Here is a 13003-nt window from a genome sequence, read left to right on the forward strand (position 1 = left end):
GGGGGGGGGGGGGACCTATATGTTTTGACAGAGGAGAACTTAAAAAACATCTCCAAAAAACAGTCAAAATGTGTTTCTTTAACAATTCCATGAACTCCAATTATTAAGCTCTTTTTGCTCAGTATGAACACCTGTTTGCCTTTTTGTGGTGTGGAAGCCATTTCCACTCATGTGGATGTTTTATCACATTCCTTTCAGTGCCTTTTATTTGAATTGTTCTCTAAATCCATTGTTAGTGCTCCCACAACATTATCAGTGCCTTCAGTTTGCATTTACAGTGGAGCAAGAAAAGGAAGAAAGGTCTGGGCCAGTACTCAAACCAGGTCTGGATTATGGAAATGTTTGTGGCTTGTTTAGTCCATACCCTGCAGCCGTTAACACCTGTCTGTCATTGTGCACAGACTTTACACTCCATCATTAGATCCGCAAGTGTGTAAAACACGCATGCAAAACGGGCCAGGATAGTAGTGGCAGCGGTGCCAAATTCTCTGTGTGTTTACATGTGTTGTGTATTGTGTGTATGACTTTGCACTTTTGCAGGTGTTCACCTAAGGTAATGGCTACAATTTGTGAATTCATGTTAAAGTAGAAACTGGCAGGATTAGCTATTGTCTAGGAGATGACTTTGATTGATATCCTCCCTGGTTTAATAGCGTAGTTCTGAAAATCCACTGAAACGTGTCTCACACGGTACTGTTCTCAGTTCTCAAGATTCTTCAGAGCAGGCACTCTTAGTTTTTTTAATCTAGACTAGAGGATTGAATGTCTTATAGTGGAATGGGCGTGTAGCCAGTTGAAATGATTGCAATTTCTCATCTGGAAAGAGCTGATAATGGAAGTAGCAACTTGTGCATCAACCTTACAGACAAAACTCTGAAACAGTAAGAATGAACAAACTGAGGTGGAGCATCCTCCTTGTCATGTTACAGGTTTAAAGCTGTGTACCTGAGGACATAGACAGCTGAACAGGAGAAGGACGTTCCTGATGTCAACCAGTAATGAACTTTGTTCCTCTTGTTATCACAACTCTAAAGTTTCCTTATCACGGTGCCACTGCTCCCCGTGCCTGTGTGCCCGGACGGCGGGCTACGTACCCAGACAGACGCCGTCTTGTCCAGCATTCTTTCAGTGAAAAGGACCCTTCGATATCTTAGTCACTGAGAAGGGGATTTGGTTACACACAAAAGGAAATGGGCCTGCCGTGCTTTGCTTATGAAAGCAGTGTTAGCACTTCTTGGCAAAGGTTGGTTAGCGGGTACACTCTGCTTGATACAAGGCGCCTTATTTTCTATGTCAAAGTGGGTCTACTGTATGAAAGATCTGTATTATGTAATTTTGTATTTACAACCCAAGACGAATAATGACAGAAGAAAAATTTTAGTCTGATTTTCCTCTATTGTCTGTGGCATAGCAAATGGTTTTCATTTTTAGGTAAACTAATGCTGAAACTATTGCTGTGAAGCAGTAATGTTTTAATTTTGGCATCAGATTGTCTCTGGAACTCAATATAGACTTTCACTTTGTGTTGATGAGATGCATTTTTTGGTTGACATCAAGGTTAGTATTGTGGCACATACTGTACATTTCAGTTTCTGGTTTCTCTCATTGACACTTCTTGTCTTTTACTCTCTTCCACTTTCTCTATTCCTGTCAGTATCCATATCGCTCCCTCCCTCTCCCATTTCTCTTTAGACAGCTGGAGGAGCTGGACGCCTTCCGTGAGGGTAAACAAAAGCTGAATTAGGGTTTCTTTTAAAATATAGCTTGATGTAACAGAGGATTAAGAAAGAGGAACACTACTACCAGCTGTGCATGCATGCGCTAATTCAGCAGTAGAGACGTGCACAAAACAGCCTGTGTTTGTCTTCAGGACTGCAGGAGTTGTACTTGTGTTTTTGAACCGGATCTATATGTGTGTTTGTGTCTATTCACATGCAGTACTGCAGACATGGGATGTGTGTAAACAAGGAGTTGGACCTGCAGCCAGTTCATGGAGAGTGGGGTCCCTGGGGTCCTTACAGCGTTTGCTCTAGGACCTGTGGTGGAGGAACCCGGAGCACCAGCAGAGACTGCAACAAGCCTGAGTAAGAAAGAATCAGACAGTTATGACAATCTAAGTTAATAATGACTGAAAATATATATAAGACAAAGCAGTCAAGCTAAATTGAGGAACAAACCTGTATCATATTTCTTTTTTTCTAAACTTGATCTTAAAGGTCCAGTGTGTAGGATTTAGTAGCATCTAGTAGTTTACTCTTTCAAGCACGAAGGAGAAACTACAGTCACAGCAAAATGCATGAAAAACTAGAGCCAGTGTTTGGTTTGTCCCTTCTCGGGCTTAGCTGTAGAAACATGGCGGTTTAACATGGTGGCCTCCATGGAAGGCAAACTGCAGTGTCTGTAGATATAAAATGCTCATTCTAAGGTAACAAAAACATAAAGATTCTTATTTTCAGGCAATTATACACTAACGAAAGCATAGTTATGCATATTATATTCCATTTCTGCCAATCTGTGCTCCTAAATGTTACAAACTGGACTTTTACGCAGCAGTTAAGAGAAAGCTTGTCTCCTGAATTTAAAACTGAAACTAAGTGTCTGGTCTTACTCTAGGCCCAGAAATGGCGGGAAGTTCTGTGTGGGTCGCAGGATGAAGTTCCGCTCTTGCAACACTGAGCCATGTCCGAGAGGACGGAAAGATTTCCGCGAAGAGCAGTGTTCTCAGTTTGACGGCAAGCACTTCAACATCAACGGTCTACCTCCCTCCGTCCGCTGGGTCCCCAAGTACAGTGGCAGTGAGTACGCCAATGTAATCCTAAAGCATGCAGTTTGAATGTCTTGCGGTAACCTGAGCTGCAACATGAAAGATGGATACTATTTACATCCAACTACACCATGTAGTTTAAAGCCAGTGATACAGTACATCTGGTGCATTTCACTTAAATTTCTCCATTTTATTTCTCCATCAATCCGCACCCAGTTATTCACAATTCAAAGAGTCCACATTGTTTTTAGGAGGGATGTGGAGACCAAGACACGCAAAATCTTGATGTCTCTGTCTCCACTGCACCTGAATCTAATGCGCTGCTATTTGAATGCATGAGGTGATAAGATAGAAAGTTCTTCTTGATGAATGGGTGGATGTGTAAGTAGCAGTGCACATCTGTGTGTGGTTTTTCCTTTGTCATATTTTGCATACCTGACTAGAGCTGCCTGGGGTAAACCTTTAGTTGACACTAAACAACAACATCAATAAAGCAACACACAGCCCTTTCATATGAACCCCCTGGCAGGTTTCCCTCTTGCAGCCGTATCTCATTCCCTGCCGAGATGGCCTGCCCAGCTACATAAGATTACCATCTGGCATAGCCCACTATGTCTAAGTTACTGCAAGTGATTCATTCATTTAATTGATGCTATACAAGCAAACAGGCCAAGCCCCGGAGCCAGTACACTGTCAGATACAAAGGGATTTTTCTAAACAACGGATAACAATTTGGCAATTCTAGCAAGATTCTGCTGACTTTGAAAGAATAGGTATGAGATCAAAAACAAGAAGTGTTACGTTTTCAGCGCAGGCAAGTCATCTCTCGCTTTTCATCGTGTTAGCCTTCAGGATTTTCATTTTATTAATCTCATTAACTTAATGAGCTGCAGTCCAGCTTTTTTATAATTGATTTTCTTTTTCCATCCAGTACTAATGAAGGATCGCTGTAAGCTCTTCTGCCGGGTTGCTGGGACGACGGCTTACTATCAGCTGAAGGACCGCGTCATCGACGGAACGCCGTGCGGGCCAGATACTTTCGACATCTGTGTTCAAGGCCTTTGCAGGGTATCTGTCTGGTTCTACTTTTTTACTGAACATATGCACACACACACACACAAGCTTCAACATCAATGTCAGTTTAGCCTTAACTTATCCTCATGCAATCAATACTATCAACCTACTCATACTTGTACATGATTCATGTTTTGTAATTACTGGAAAGGGTAAAGCTTGAGTTTTCAGTGAAGTGTTTGTGAGTTACCATCAGAAACACCTGCATTTGCCAAGTTTATGATGTCCAGGTGAAACACTGCTGTTTACTGTGTCATCTAGAAGCTTTAAACTAATAATTTTAGTACAAAAAGTACAGAGTATCACATTACATCACTCTAAATCACAGATTTATATCTTCTCCTCATTTGTGCCTTTTCAGCAAGCAGGCTGCGACCACGTTCTTAACTCAAAGGCCAGAAATGACAAGTGCGGCGTGTGTGGCGGGGACAACTCCTCGTGTAAAACCCTGGCAGGGACCTTCAACGATGCTCAGTATGGTGAGTCCCGCTGCTCGGATTACACGTGTGGAACACTAATAGCTGACTCCTCAAGGTGTTGCTACTAAACATACTGTATGTCAGCAGCTTCTGCAGATGAACTACGCTCTGCAGTAAACATAGAAGAGCTAAGAAAGACTTCAGTTTCATGTGGCTGCAACGCTGACATGTTTTATGCTCATATTAGGTGCTGATGTCATGTCTGGTTATGTTTAAACATATTAAGCTTGATTTTCAGCAACAATGTGTGCTTCAGCCAAATTTAGAAAACTGCAGAACACCAATGTTTTTCTAAAACTTTAGAAACTGATTAACACAGCGAGCTCGCGCTGTTGGGTCTTTCGATAGCAAACACAAATCTGACATCACCCCTTTGAACTGTCCTTAATGCGGTGTTGTGTGGGCCAACTGCTGATTGCATCCAATCCTTTTTCGGTCTGGGCAACAAAACAGCAGAAGCATTAGCATAAAAGCCCTGGGTGTGGTCTCCGTCAAGTTTATTCTGCATTACTTTGGCGCTGAGCTATAGTGTCTCTATCCATCTGCTTTCTCTCTGCGCTCTCTTGGCTGGGGTACAGGGTTTGAGGACTATATTGAACCAAACCAGGCACTGTCCTCAGCTCTGGAAATCTTACTTGACCTTAAAAAAGAGAACACGAGTGGGAGTGCAGCCCAGGCAGGATACCCTGGTGTAGGCCTGTCTTTCTTTCACCCTTTTTGTCCTTTTTTTGTTTGATGTGTCTCCATTTCTTAGTCTCTACCATTGTCTCTTTCCTTCACTTTCTCTGTGTAAATCCTGAGCTTTATCTTGTTTTTTCTATCCCTTCTTCACCAGACAGACTAAAGGTTAGGCCAGGGCAATTTCTTTAGTCTTTTGGGGGAAATCAAAGTGAAGTCATGTTCATGCTGACCATTGAAATGACACAGCATTTTCCTTTTAGGCTGTTTATAGGTATTAATGGTGTTATACTGTATAACTGAGACCTGAGTCCTGAGCACAGTCCCATGTGCAAGGCCTGCTTCTGTCATTTTCCAGTACTATAACAGATAAAAATTTGACATGTGTATGTTTAAGTGTCTATCCTATCTTTATATTAGTTTTAGTATAGATTTCAAGTAAAGTAAGACTTGAAGCAGTCAGATCTAATGCCCAACTATATTACATGATACATGTAATTCCATATAGTGTGTGATGGTATCTAGGACTAACCAAAAAAAAGTATTTTGGACTATGTGGTTCTTGGTACAAGTCAGTCTCTGACACCTTACCAGTCGCCTATGTACATCATACAAGCTGTGGTTGGTGTCTATCACTGCGTCTTTGGCCAAGTCACAGCAAAGATTTAAGACTGTATGATCATCTAATGTGACACAGTGAAAATCTCAAAAAAATAAAATATCGTCTGGTTTAATCTCTGCATAAATCAAGTCTCATTGTGACTCGACACTCAAGTCCAAGTCTCAAGACTTGTGCCTACAGCTCTGGATAAAACCTAAAAAAAAAACTATAAAAGCTTCTCAAACCCCAGTGAATGCCTAGAGTACCTGAGATTTATAAAAAAGACTTCTGTATTTTATGGTTTCCTCAGTTGAAACTAAAGCAATGAGTACAGAAAATGGAAACAAGAAAAACAAACTTGGAGGTTAAATGCTTCCTGTTTCAGAATATAAAAGTAATCTAGTCACAGTACCTAAAAAAACAAGAAAATGTTTGCCATCAATTTAGTCTTTAGTATCCTCTGACAACTTGCATCAGGGTGAGCGTGTGACACTCAAATTTTCCACTGCAGGCTATGAATACATCATCTTGGTTCTTGCTAGTGGCAGAGAGAAGCATGTTTGAGGTAAACCCTAGTGTTTCCTAAGTGCGGCATGGTTGTGTTTTCTTTCCCTAAGATTGTACGTTCACTTTTCATTCCTGGGTCACTTTGTGGTGGCGGAGGATTGTGTGTGTGGTCAGGTGCTAAGCTGGGGATTCTCGGAGGCCCTCACGGCTTGGGAAAACCATGTTTCCTCAGAGGGGGGCCATGTTGGCGGTTTCTGAAGTTCATGCACCCTGTTTTTTTATGAGCTTATCCTGTCCCCAGTGTTTAGGGAGGCAATTTGACATGACACTTAAAACAGTAACAGTGAGGTTTGGGTTTTATTTTGAAGGAATATGCAAAGTAGTCCCTTTTTGATGTTTATGAATGTAAAGTAGCACCTGTGCAGTGTGGCTTAAAATAGTAAAAGGTTTTTCCATCATGGTTGACATGGCTTGTAATGACATTTCAATGGATGTGTGTGTTTGTGTATATGTGTAAAAATATCTACATGGCTGATGTGAGGAAGATATGTAAACCAAGTGCTGCCCCCGAGTGGCTCAAGGTGCTAGACTAACCATCAGATCACTTTCCCCTTTCCTCTCTTTCCAGTCACTTTATGTTTTATTTTAAAGGCAGCAGTCAGCAGTCGGAAAGCCAGAAGGCACCTGACCAAGCGCTTGTTGGTTTGAATTCTCATTGAATTGAGTCTCCTCTTGTACGCAACAGTCGTTATTAGCCATTATTACACCTGTGGTAATCTCTTTGAACTTCCAGTGATTTTACTGGACTTACTTAGTGCCCAAAATTACAAAATTGTGGTTGCATCAAACATTTTGTCTGTCTTTTTCTCTCTTCTAATTGGCTCAATTTTCTACCATCCTGTTCAGTCTCCATCCCTACATTTTCATTGTCGCCTCTTGACTGTGCTCTCTCTTCTTCGTGCTCACTCGTTTTCTATGTTAGTTTATCATGGGACAACACGCCCGGTGTAGTAATTACAGGCCAAAGGTAGGTCCAGGGAATAATTACATATCATTTCACGGTCAGGCCTCTGAGACTAAAACAAGGCCTCCTGCAGGTTATTTGAGAGGACTAGACCTTTTTTTGTATTTTTCCAAGTGTGACATTTAAATCCCCAGTGGTTGGAAGCGGACTTCCCTGACTGAGGTTTGGTGTAGCATAGTGAAGCCATTATAGAAATCAAGGTGGGACCGCTCACTGCTGTTATTGTAGCTACTTGGTTCCCTTTTGAGACTTCTTAAAAAATGGTTGACTCTCCATGCTCTCTGTCTCACTCTCTTTTCTTCTTCTTCAGGTTACAACACAGTGGTGCGGATCCCAGCTGGAGCCACCAACATTGATATCAAACAGGTCAGCTACTCTGGAAAGCCAGAAGACGACAACTACCTCGGTGAGTGTGCTGCGTGTTTGTGTGTCAGTACGACAATGTTGTAAGCATCACTGTATCAAATTGCAGGTTTTCTTGGGAGAATAAATCCAAAATGGAAGCAGTCCAACCTCATAACATGTATATATTACATCCCTTCAGTTCTCATCTCATGGGTCAATGCCATTATCCCCTAACATGACCATAAACCAACCAGACTTGGTGACCCTGAGCTGTAGAGGCAGGCTTTTAGTGAAGGAGGGTAAGGAGACATGGGCCAAACTGTTGTCAAACTGTTTTCCTAAAGGAAAGGAAACTGTCATTTATACTGAGTGTATATGGAGGAAACGTGGAGGGGCGTTGGTCCATCTGGTCATGGCAAACAGGGTTGGTTGGGAAAGCAAATGGAGTGTCAGCCCTGGAGAAAGATAAATGAGGCAGCAATAGGTGCTAATTAGAGGCATGTGGAGCCCAGGCCGCAGGAAAGTGGATACAGGGGTATAGGGTTAGCTGGACCCACCGGGCTCAGAGTGTGTGCGTGAGTTTTCTGTCTGTGTGTGTGCTTGCAGACGGGGGGAGAAAAAAAGCAGAGAAAAGGAGTTTTGCCTATGTTGTAAAGGCGGGTGCCCATTTTCAGATGGTTCAAGTCAGGTTCAAGATGTTTTAAGTGTCAGAAAACACATCTGGCACAGTCAGGTTGCCATGCTGCTGTGAAAATCTTGACTCCCGCTGTTGCTGAGTGCCACAACTGCACGTTGAGTGAGTGGTGTCTGTATTAAATGTGGTTGGTATTTGCAACGCCCTGCCAATTTTGTCACTCCAGTTGGTACAGTATGTAGAAAGCACAGCACTCTTGACATAAAAAGCAGACTGGGCTTTTGAAGTCGTGGCTCTTTTACTTTGAATCTCTGTCCTGTTGGAATTTGACAATGTGGACAGTTTAATTTATTTTTCCATCTCTATTTTATGTCTTTCTTTGTATTTTATTGTGAAGCACTGATCTAGAAAGGTGCTATATAAATATATTTGACTTTCATACTTACAATGCTGTGGTGTATGCACACTTAGGGTCCAGTGCAAGTATTTGATGACAAAGCCAGGGCATCTGTGCTTTGTCAAGGACAGACAAGAAATCCGGTGCTTTGTTTCCTAAAGAAACTCTACAAATACAACAGAAAAGAAAAGAGGTTAAATGACACAGAGTGCAATCAATGTAAAAAATAATGTAAATAAAGATAATTCCTTACAGTAGTTTCTCACTGGTACTTTGTTCTCTTGCTTTTTCAAAAGAACCATTAAATTGAATGGTTAAATGAGTATAGAAATGGTGTGGAGCATTTGCTATGGCCTCTAAATAAACACATGGAAGATTGTGGAGAATCTATGCTAAGTTTTTGGGGAGAACTGAAAATAGTCTGGAACCTCAACACATTTTTAAGGCACTTAAAAAATACTTTTGACCCATCTGTATCAAAACATTAAGGGGATTTAGAACAGCTTGCATACAGGAAAAAACTTCATATTTTGCCACCATGTCACATCAACTCATTTTTTCTACTGTTCAACAATCAATGTGTAGATTTTTCTGGAAGATAGGCTGTAGAAGAAGCGTCTGGAAAAAAAGGAGAAAACTTTAAGGTGTTCAAACACTGAGTGTGTGTGGGCTTGTGTATCTGCACTTTTGCTAGAACATTTTTCTTTCCAGTTCTGCAAAGCGTCAATGATGACAACCAGATTCTGTAGATCATTGTCAAAACCCCATAGACCCCACAGTTGTCTTTGGGCTAAAGACTAGCTGGCATCCAGCAATGTACAGACTTAAATGTAAACAAAGTTGCGTCTAGAGACTTAATCACATACATCGTTTCGGCATGCACCCTCAGATCATGATCAGAACTGCATGTTTCTTGGAACCATAGTATTTGAGGTAGAGAAAGAGGTGGTTAGTGTTGATTTTGGGTTTATGTGCTCGTTTGCCAAGTTTGCATGTTTATCCATGTGTTCCTGTGTTTTATTTGCGTGTGTATGTTTATGTATTTGTTTGTATTTGCAGTCAGTGGAGCTTCTTTGTTTGTATTTCAATGTCAGTCATTAAGAAAAGTCTCACAATCTTACTCCAAATAACTCCAATTTAGTGCCACCAGTGTTTCAACATACCTCCCCTGCAACGATACTGTAGCTCTGCAGAACAATAGGTTGGCAACTCGAAAACGCCTGAAATGATGAATGCCACATCTCGTAAACATTCCCTAAACCTCAATTCAAGTCAAACTTGTTTTTAGGAGCCAAACATTCCTTCTCTTATGCTGAACTCATTCCCATTTCACAGCTCTTTGTTGTTTATGGCTCGTGATCAGATTTTTTTTTTCTCTTTTCTGTCCATTTCTAATTCCAGCATTAGCCGATAGCCAGTCCAACTCCCTCCTGAATGGGAACTTTGTGGTGGCCATGTTTAAAAGGGAAATCACCTTCAAGGGAACCGTCATTGAATACAGCGGCTCGGACACAAAAGTGGAGCGCATCAACTGCACTGAACGCATCGAGGAGGAGCTCATTCTGCAGGTATTAGGAGGACACCTTATCCTTTTAATTTCTGTGTTATATTTTTACTGTATTTTTCTCTGTTTTTCCTCCTCTCATGCTGCTTTAGCCTTGATCTCTACACATCTTCTTCTCACCTACCGACATACTGATCTTGATCTCAAGACAAAATAAGAGAAGCACTGTTAAGACTTCTGACCTTGCCTTTCCCACCATTGTTTCCACAGGTCTTGTGTGTGGGAAACCTCTACAACCCAGATGTCCGTTACTCTTTCAACATACCCATCGAGGAACACAGGGAGCAGTTTGTGTGGGATCCTTTAGGCTCCTGGCTGGAGTGCAACCGCATCTGTCAGGGTAAGATCGCAGCTCCCAAATCTCCACACATGAAGAACATGATAACTTCTCTTTGGCTTCAGTGAGTCTTAAAAAGCTTTTAGTCTAAGTTACATATTGCATTATTGGTTCTTGTGAAGAAAGATTTATCGCTGTAGGGCCTTGTGGTTGAACTGACACACAGCTTTCACCTCCAAAAATCTGTAAAAAGTGAAATTTATAGGAACCATAATGTGTCTTACAGCTCGAATTGTATGAAATGTTATTGCATGAATAGATCCAAGTGTCAGTGCGCATTAGGAAAAGCATTTCTCATGAATCACTTGCACACACTTCTGGATTTAAACACCTACTCACTCATCCCCTCCTTCCATAAATCCCCCTCCAGGCAACCCCAATGTGACCCCGGCCAATCACATCGCCCAACACCTTCCCCTTTGCTTGGCCCTTAACCTGACTAAGCTCTTTAAATTTCCCCTTTAGAAGCAAGTTAGTCAGGCTCCAAGTGGGTCAGAGTGCACAGTGGGATTTAGTAAAGAGATGTATTTGTGGGGTCTTACTTTATAACTGACATGGACCCCTAAGGCTGTATGACGAAGGACTGGCTATCAGAAAGCTGGTCAGACTTGTTAAAGATGTAATATTTTGGCAAGTGAACTGTCTGCCAGATGGTGTCTGATACAAACCCTGCTTTTCATGTGTCTCTGTGCGTGTGTGTGTAGGTGAGCGAAGACGAAAGGCAGTATGCGTGCGTAAAAGTGATCATCTTGAGGTGTCGGACCAACGCTGTGAACATTTACCTAGTCCTGTTGCTGTTACTGAGCCCTGCAACACTGACTGTGAAGTCAGGTGCGCATTAATGCACAAAGACACACAAAGGCATACACACACACACACACACAAAACAAATTCCTACACAACAGACACAGCCAAACATTCTTCTGCATCTCCTCTCACACAGGTGGCACGTTGCTGGAAAGAGTGAATGTTCTGCTAAATGTGGCCCAGGCTATCGCAGCCTGGATGTCCAGTGTATGAAGTACAGCCTGGTGAAGAGACAGAGTGAGAGAATGGAGGCCAGTGTCTGTGGAGATGCCGCTAAGCCTCAGACCAGAGAGCCCTGCCATGGGGACTGTCTGCTTAAGAGCTGGCAGTACAGTGCCTGGTCACAGGTGGGATAAAGAGAATAATATAATTTCAAAGCAAACAAAATTGAGACCCGGGTCCACTTAGGGGCATATTTGAGGGTTTTTTGGAAAATAAATGTGTATTTAATGTCTAATATATACTGTATATTCCATTATAATTATATGTTGCCATGCATATAGTATATTGTATGTTGCATATGTATGTTGGAAAGAAAAAAATGAAAAAAATCTTTTCATAATCATAATCATTTCATTATTATAGAAAGTACAATATAGATAAACACGTGATTAACTTAACATGTTCAATGCATTCTTGTGCATAGTGCTCTAAGACATGTGGACGCGGGAGGCGTAGCAGAGAGTCTTACTGTATGAATAACCTGGGTAGACGGCTGGTGGACAGGGAGTGCAACGAATACCAGAGGGTGGTCACTGAAACCTGCAACGACCAGCCATGTCCGAAGTGGACGGTTAGCGAGTGGAGTGAGGTGGGGAACCTCTCACACACATTACACACATCTTTGTTAATCCCTAGAAGGGGACTGTGAAGCATATATCTACAAGCTTTGACACACTTCCAATAAGAAAACTAGCCTTCAGCATAACTCAGGACTAATAGAGGTTAACAATAAAGTCAGGGGTGTACTATATAAATCGGGGTGGACCAAATTGCTATAAAATATAATTCAATTATTAGGTTACACCTTGACAACAACATAACAATCCTGCAACAAATCCTACCTTAATGAAGTTTATAATCCAATTTTATTGACAGAGAGGTGTCAGTGTAACTCTATGATCATTTTAGAGGTTGTAGTTTAAATTGCTGTTGATTTGTGTTGCATAGTATTAAAATGTGTTTCTGATATGTACTCCTCCTCCACACCCTGCCACCCCCACCACCCTTCTCACCCAGTGCCTGGTGACTTGTGGGAAGGGGATGAAGCACAGACAAGTGTCCTGCAGCATGGGAGCCGGGGAGGAAAAGCTGAGTGAGCACTTCTGTGAACCGTCCAGCAAACCTCCTGCTGTTGGAAGCTGCGAGATGCCAGAGTGTGCGTCCTGGCAGGTTGGCGTCTGGGGAGCGGTGAGTCCTGCAGACACACACACACACACACACACACAGATAAGACATAGACAAACTGGGGCGGGATGACTTGATGCAGTGTTTGACTGAGTAAATGGGTTTCACGTGTGGCTTGCTGTCTAGGAGTTTTACTCGTATCTGTTACTGTGTGTGTATGTATGTATGTGTGTGTGTGTGTGTGTGTGTGGTCACAGAGAGAATGTGGTGTGTAGGAGTGACGGGGTAAATTTCAAGTTTGTGTGTGTGTGTAACCTGATATACTGGCAAGTTACAGAGGAGTGTGCTCTGACTCCAGCTGCCATTTCCTCCATGGTGCTTTCACTTTGCCCTCATATCCTGTCAGACTAAACCTGACCCATACTGCGTGCACACACACACACAC

At 42.1% G+C, this 13003-nt stretch overlaps 1 protein-coding gene across 2 annotated transcripts in view; it reads left to right on the plus strand.

The window, feature by feature from the left end:
* Positions 1-13003, plus strand: part of LOC118330493 (A disintegrin and metalloproteinase with thrombospondin motifs 20) — a 75581-nt gene that overhangs the window by 29580 nt on the left and 32998 nt on the right. For both annotated transcript variants that reach the window (XM_035665038.1, XM_035665039.1), the window contains 11 exons: positions 1939-2084; positions 2614-2795; positions 3696-3832; positions 4200-4317; positions 7438-7533; positions 9905-10071; positions 10278-10407; positions 11109-11235; positions 11348-11558; positions 11858-12022; positions 12451-12621. In XM_035665038.1, coding sequence (XP_035520931.1) covers positions 1939-2084; positions 2614-2795; positions 3696-3832; positions 4200-4317; positions 7438-7533; positions 9905-10071; positions 10278-10407; positions 11109-11235; positions 11348-11558; positions 11858-12022; positions 12451-12621 — 1650 coding nt within the window. The remainder of the gene's footprint in view (positions 1-1938; positions 2085-2613; positions 2796-3695; positions 3833-4199; positions 4318-7437; positions 7534-9904; positions 10072-10277; positions 10408-11108; positions 11236-11347; positions 11559-11857; positions 12023-12450; positions 12622-13003) is intronic.

This window comes from Morone saxatilis, unplaced genomic scaffold (assembly GCF_004916995.1).
Source record: "Morone saxatilis isolate NCDOM2014 unplaced genomic scaffold, NCSU_SB_2.0 Contig2, whole genome shotgun sequence".
Taxonomy (NCBI): Eukaryota; Metazoa; Chordata; class Actinopteri; family Moronidae; genus Morone; species Morone saxatilis.